Source organism: Prunus avium, chromosome 1, assembly GCF_965620075.1.
Source record: "Prunus avium chromosome 1, drPruAviu1.hap1.1, whole genome shotgun sequence".
NCBI lineage: Eukaryota > Viridiplantae > Streptophyta > Magnoliopsida > Rosales > Rosaceae > Prunus > Prunus avium.
In genome coordinates, this window is record NC_142284.1 from 46,180,451 (window position 1) to 46,187,318 (window position 6,868).

The 6,868-nt window shown below is 38.6% G+C and overlaps 1 protein-coding gene across 2 annotated transcripts; it reads left to right on the forward strand.

Annotated features, from left to right (window-relative positions):
• Positions 1 to 1,363: 1,363 nt before the first annotated feature.
• RUS1 (root UVB sensitive-like protein (Protein of unknown function, DUF647)) lies at positions 1,364 to 6,868 on the forward strand. Of its 2 annotated transcripts, none has more exons than XM_021966803.2 (7): positions 1,364 to 2,145; positions 2,250 to 2,525; positions 2,808 to 2,864; positions 2,983 to 3,181; positions 3,298 to 3,413; positions 5,413 to 5,589; positions 6,084 to 6,267. In XM_021966803.2, exons 1-7 carry the CDS (start codon positions 1,441 to 1,443, stop codon positions 6,117 to 6,119), a joined length of 1,566 nt encoding a protein of 521 aa, XP_021822495.2. In that variant the 5' UTR covers positions 1,364 to 1,440; the 3' UTR covers positions 6,120 to 6,267. The 2 variants fall into 2 exon arrangements, with proteins under 2 accessions (XP_021822495.2, XP_021822493.2); XM_021966801.2 differs by having other exon boundaries at positions 1,366 to 2,145; positions 6,080 to 6,868.

Below are 6,868 nucleotides of genomic sequence, written 5' to 3' on the forward strand. Positions count from 1 at the left end.
AAAAACTGATAACCAATATAGAAGGTATTCCTCAAAGTATAAAATAACATATCGTTTGATGAACTAAATAACTCAACTTAAACAAACAAAGCATATTAGCAACCCAAATCACTCCCCACGTGCAATAAACATCAGCAACATACTCTCTTTTTTCTTAATTGGGAGTGCCTTCAGCATCTGAAATTGTTTGTCATTTTCTATCAGCCAAGCACATGCTTTGAGTGGTTCATTTTCACTTAGACCTTATACTGCTTGTACTTCAGCATATACCTCTGCTGGATCAAGGTTCTTAGTATAAGAATAGATAAATTCTTCAAATGATAAAACCATTCTAGCAATCAAATCAGTAATAACATCTTTGACAACACCTCTTTCCTTTGTCGAAAGAAAATCAGAAGAATTTGATGCACGATTTATATGTGTGAATTAATATTACTTTCCGATTTAGTTGTAACTCACTACATGACACGAAAAGCCAACACAACAGACTAATAGTTGTAACAATCCAAGAAAACTAGAAAACAAAGCATATAGAAAGTAGAGAAGACAAAAGCATCACACAAAGCGACAAAGCTAGAAAACGAATATAGAGCTGCACTATTAACACACTTCACACACCAATATCAATGGGCAGAGAGTATTTTGTTAAAACTTCCCAAAATCTAGCCATAGTGCCGCAAAGATCACAAAACCCATTCATAATAATATATTCATAAATTTAGTCAGAAACACCCAATTTTTATAGCCATTTTAGAAAGCATGGTAACCATAAAATAGAAAAACATAAATTGAAGGAGAGAAAGGCTTGAAGACTAACCTTTAGATTTGATCCAGAGCAACGTATAACTCAAGAAGAACCCCTTCTCCTTAGCTTGCAACTTTTTTATGATGCCTTTAAGCGACAAGGCTCGCAATCTCTGTTTTCCAGGGTTTTATCATAGGTTTTTAGCGTTGTTTTTTATAAGTTTGGCGCCTTTTTTTTTGTTTTTAATGAAAGTTTGGCAATTTTTTTTTAATTTTTAAATGTAAGTTTTGGCATACTGGAAAATATGAATTCCCGCACTATGAAAATTGTGAAATGACGCCTATTTTGGTGGAGATTAAACTCGGGAATTTGATGCCTCAATTTCCACGATTTTTTCCGCTCGTCATTTAATAAATTCCGCGCTTAAGTTGCCAAACAAGGGAATTTTCAATTTCTCCTCTTAAATTCCTGACTTTTAGCTAAATTCAAAGTTATTTTCCATCATCGAAACGGGAGGATTAGGATTCGTTTAGCAGTATTCTATGATAAAACCCCTTTCTTGTATTGCTTTTAAAAATAAAATAAAAAATAAAAAAATTGTTTTGAATGAAGAATCGGAGAGAAGGGAAAGGGAGGTCTTATTGACCAAAAAAGAGAAGGGGAGGCGGGTCAGGAGAAAGAAGAGCGAGGTAGAGATGGGGTGCGCGTGCAAGTCCTTGTTCATCCAAGGAAGCATTACTCCACCTCTACCACCTAGTTACATCCGTGATAGAAATTCTGTTGCGCCACCGTCATCTGCTCTAAAATCCAATCCAGTGTTGTTGCCTTCGCTTAGTCTCAAAGCCTCACAATCTCACGCTCATGGACTGCCTTGGAAACGGTTTAATGCATATACTATCCTGCTGGACAATGGCGGTTGTGACTCTGGCAACAAAAACGGCGGTGGCGGCGGCGGCGGCTGGAATAATCCATTTGAGTCATCCTCATGGTGGTGGCATGACGAAGGTAGTTCCTTTTCGGGTTCTTCTGGGCAGCCTCATCATCACCCGTTTATCTTCTTATCCTTCTTCTTCTGCTCTGTGGCGTGTTGCTTCTGCCACCTCCGATTGGCTTATGCGCTGGTATCATCAGAGGAGTGTGAGCCTGTGTGGGAAGTGAGGGGAGGCAACTGGACCAAGCTTATTCCTGATTGTGTTAAGGATGCCTTTGTTGTTGCTCATGAAGTTGGTTTTGGTTCATTAAGTGTTGGGAATCTGTGGTTACAAAGCAAACATCTGTTTATGCGATTGATGCTCCCAGAAGGCTATCCCCACTGCGTTACCAGTGATTACTTGGACTACTCTCTATGGAGAGGAGTTCAGGGGGTCGCCAGCCAAATTAGCGGTGTCCTTGCCACTCAGGTACTTCCCTCGCCTACCATTCCTATCCTAACCAACCATCATCTTTGTCCAATATTCTAACCAACCGCTGTGAGTTTGTTTGTTTTTTTGTGTTGTGTCTATAGGCATTGCTTTACGCTGTTGGATTGGGGAAAGGGGCTATTCCGGCCGCTGCTGCTGTCAATTGGGTCCTTAAGGATGGAATTGGATACCTCAGCAAAATTATGCTCTCAAAATATGGAAGGCATTTTGATGTCAATCCAAAAGGGTGGAGGTTGTTTGCTGATCTTCTTGAAAATGCCGCCTTTGGAATGGAAATACTCACTCCTGCATTTCCCCATCTTTTTCTTTTAATTGGTGCTGCTGCAGGTGCAGGGCGTTCAGCGGCTGCACTTATTCAGGTTACTTTCTGGTTTTAAGTTTGCGGCTTGTGTAGAATGACGGCTATCCTGTTCCTTCTTAAAGACATTTTCTCTACATTATAAACAGTCTTAGTATAAACATTTTTCTATGCCTTACAAACTGTTATTTTTAAAAGTAGATCTCGTGTTGAATGAACCTTTCTGGCCTCCTATATGATTTCAGTAGTTAATCACTATATGACTCCCTGCTGTAATCATCCTCACATTCATCCAATATAAAGATGTACACTGAATTGAAATTTCAAATCCATCATTTCACAGGCTGCTACCAGGAGCTGTTTCTATGCTGGTTTTGCTGCTCAAAGAAACTTTGCTGAGGTATCAAATTTTGAAATGTTTGGAAGCTTGGAAGCCTCTTACTTCCATCCATTTGAAGACAGTGTGCTATTACCTTGGTGTACTAATTATCATTTCTAAATGGAATACTTAAATGTAGGTGATTGCTAAGGGTGAAGCTCAGGGAATGGTGAGCAAGTCAGTTGGTATCATGCTTGGTATAGCATTGGCCAACCACATAGGCTCTTCTACGTTTCTTGGCCTTGCTTCTTTTAGCATTGTCACTTGGATCCACATGTTCTGCAATCTGAAATCATATCAATCCATTCAAATAAGGACTTTAAATCCTTATCGTGCAAGTAATTCCTCTCTCTCTCTTCAACTTTAAATCCTCATCTGTAAATCGAATAATAACTATTTCTTAGCAACCGAATTTATAATTAAATCTGAGCTTGGCTCCTGGTTAATTCGACAGGCTTGGTTTTTAGCGAATATCTTCTTAGCGGCCAAGCACCTTCTGTCAAAGAGGTCAATGAGGAGGAACCACTTTTTCCAGCTGTACCATTTCTTAACTTGAAGCCTGCAAACCAAGTGAGCTATTTTTGTCCTCCTCATTTGGCTTTTTATATTTCTACAAAGGTCACAAATTGATTCAGGCCTTGTTTTAAAAATTTCCAAATCCTTTACATGGCCAACATTGCATCTTAGTTCTAGCTTTTGAACTGGACCCTAAACTACTTTGTGACTCTTAGGTATAGAAGAACTAACCAATTGGTTGAAGCGAATCTACCTAAGATTTTCTACCCAGTTTCCTTTGCTTGCGTTTGCAATGGTTTTCTCACTAATAGTATTGCTTTCTAAGAAAAGAAATACTAGTAATCATTGTAATGAAACTTACGGAGACCTCCTTTTACACTCTTCTTTAGTGGCTTGAACAAAGATATTTCCACTGAACTCATCCTCTCAGTCATTGAGTATCTTAAAGAAACCAGACCAGCCCCTTCTTCAGTCTCACCGTCCCACCAGATAGAAGTTCAAGTCCCCAAAAAAACCAACAGATGTCACCAGAACTCACCTCAAGTTCATGGCACCACCGCCATACCTCTCTATCTTATCTTTTCTCTGTGTCAGTCCAAAGAAGGCAGTAGCTCTCCAAACCTCTCAGCTTGTAGTCAGCTCCGTACTCTATTTTGTTGTTAGTTAACTTTTAGTTATAACCTGCATGTAAGTGCTCCACACCTCCTAGCTTAGTTCTACTTCTTTATCTATTCGAATTAGGTATACAAGCACTATACTTAGGAAGATGATATGATAATCATGATGATCATATATAGCAAGATTTGCACAAGAGGAATAAAAGATTAAAAAAAGAAGTAATAATACCTTCATTTTTTGGCTGCAACAATGACAATTAATAATTTTTTTTAATTACCTCATAATGCGTGCATGTATGTGTAAACAGTCTGTCTTGAGTGCGGACATTATACAATCTTGTTGCACTTGCAACCTGGAAATGATAGTTGTTAAAAAAAAAAAAAAAAAAAAACTAAAAAAAAAGGGTCAATTTCAGTTTAGTATCATGAACTTTACCCGATAAGCCACATTAGCACATGTGTTTCGAAATTTTAAGAGTTTAGTACTCGTACGTTACGAAATTGTGACAATCTGGCTCCGCCATTAGGTTAACCTTCAGGAAATCCGTTAAGTGATGACGTGTCATGTGCTGGGGCCACTCTTTTTTGGCTCAGGTGGACTAAAGTATTAATAATAAAAATGTTCAAAAATTCAATTTAAAATAAGAATAAAATAAAAACTTAAAATAAAAAAGACCCACCACTTCCCTCTTACCCCATCCCAGCCCCAACCCAACAAGCCACCACCCCAACCACAAGGACCAACCCCAGCAACCACCCCTCGCCACCCCTTCCCATCTCCAGGCGACCCCCCCACCTTCCCCCATACCCGTACCCATTATCAGCAGGATTTTAATGTCATTCATCCATGTAGGATAATTGTTGGTGCCTTATGCTCTGCAATCCAGTGCCAAGTTGGGAAGTTACATCTTGAGTTGAAAAGGGTTACCTAGGCAATGCATGCATGTTGAGATCTGCCCTCCCAACCCCCATCACCCACCCACCAACAATTCCCACCCATCGGCCCCCCCCAAAAAAAAGTAACCTATATAAATAATGTTTTTGTATTTTGTGCAACGAATGGATAAACTCTGTCAGGGTTCTTTCCCTGTAACCATGTGTTTGTCAAGAATGTATGATTGATTTTTCGTGTAACTTGAGGTTGAGACGCTGTCATGTAAATGCTTGATTATAAATTCCTTTAGAAATTGGGAAGCGATGATACTTCTCGCACAATTAAGATCAGTGGAATATGTGCTAGACATTTTATGATACCTTATGATCAGTAACTAACTTGGTTAGAAAAATTTGTACATTTATTAGTTTACAGAGTATGAGGCTAGACAGAATCCAAAATAGTCCATATATGTTCCTGTTGAATGTTACATGGTCTGATTTGCATGCATTTTTAATTTTTAATTTTATTTGTTTATTTATTTATTTTTTGCACATCCAAGGTACAATCAACAGTATTATCTTCGGAAGCGAAGGATGCTGCTGTTGAAATCGAGCATAGGCTGCAGTTGGGATCCAAGCTCAGTGATCTAGTCAACAGCAAGGAGGATGTGCTTGCACTGCTCAGTCTATATAAGGAAGAAGGCTATATTTTTACTGAGCACAAGGGAAGATTCTGCGTGAGTAAATTATCCCTTTGGTATCAATCTCTGTATCATCTCATAGTCTTTTTTTTTTTTTGAATTTGTGTATTTCCTATGAAATTTGTGTAGTCAAGTTAATTACTTATAGGGAATTTAAATTTCTTAAGTTTCTAGTTGTGACATTATTTAATCATCTACTGTTGACATGATTAAGGCCTACACTTCTGTCTATGGAAGGTTTGATATTTTAACAATGGAGAATGCTCTACTACAAGTTAAAAAGGGGGCGGGCAGAAGAGAGAAAGAGAGGAGTGAATATTTTTGGATGGAAAACAAAAATAAACTAAGTGGATACATAAGACAGATAAAAGCAAGATCAGGACATCATACAACTCTTTGTTTTGCATACACATAAATTTTGCCTGCTTCTTACTTGCCTGTACACATAAATGAATGCTTGCATATGTACACACATTTGTACATATACCTATCTTTTTGAATTGTAATTTATATAGTCATGTATCAGGTAGTGCTTAAAGAAACATCTTCTCTACAAGACATGCTGAGAGCATTGTTCCATGTCAATTATCTGTATTGGTTGGAGAAAAATGCAGGATATGAAGCAAGAGGCACTTCTGCTGACTGCAAACCAGGAGGAAGGCTGCAAATATCTCTAGAATATGTGCAGAGGGAATTCAACCATGTCAAAAACGATGGAGAATCAGTGGGTTGGGTTACAGATGGGCTTATTGCAAGACCTTTACCTAATAGAGTTCGTCTAGGTTATGTGGCCGTACCAGATGGGCTTCTTCCATGATAGTTTTGCATTGTAAGGAAATTAGGAAAGAAACTGAGAGGACACATGCCTATCTTTGAGATCATCAGGGGATCGCTCCATGCCTATACCTTCGATTCATTAGTTGCTGCAAAGTCACAGTACAGGTTCTCAAACAGCGTTAGACAAACTGAGAGGACACATGATGTTGCAAGAGAAGGCAGCGTTCGCACTTCATTCACCCCTCTTCTTTCAATATTGTGATTGAAGATTATTTACATAGTGGGGAAGTGATGACTAATCAATTGGTGGGCATGGCGCCTGTTGCAGATACGCCCTTTATTTGGTCTAGGTTTCAGGTCGTTGACAACTCCACTTGTAGTTTTTCATTACGTTGGCTTCTCTTTCACAAACTCAGTAAGTGCCTTTCCTTATTTAGCCGCCTTTATCAATACAGGGATAATCATCCCTAGCCTCCCCCTTCACGTGTTATTAATTTCATGTTAATGGTATTTTCTAGTAAGTCCTCATATTAAGAAA

Coding starts and splice junctions, on each gene's coding strand:
- RUS1 (XM_021966801.2), top strand. CDS start 1,441: ATGGGGTGCGCGTGCAAGTCCTTGTTCATCCAAGGAAGCATTACTCCA. Junction 2,146..2,249: donor GCGGTGTCCTTGCCACTCAG/GTACTTCCCTCG, acceptor TTGTGTCTATAG/GCATTGCTTTACGCTGTTGG. Junction 3,414..5,412: donor ACTTGAAGCCTGCAAACCAA/GTGAGCTATTTT, acceptor TGCACATCCAAG/GTACAATCAACAGTATTATC.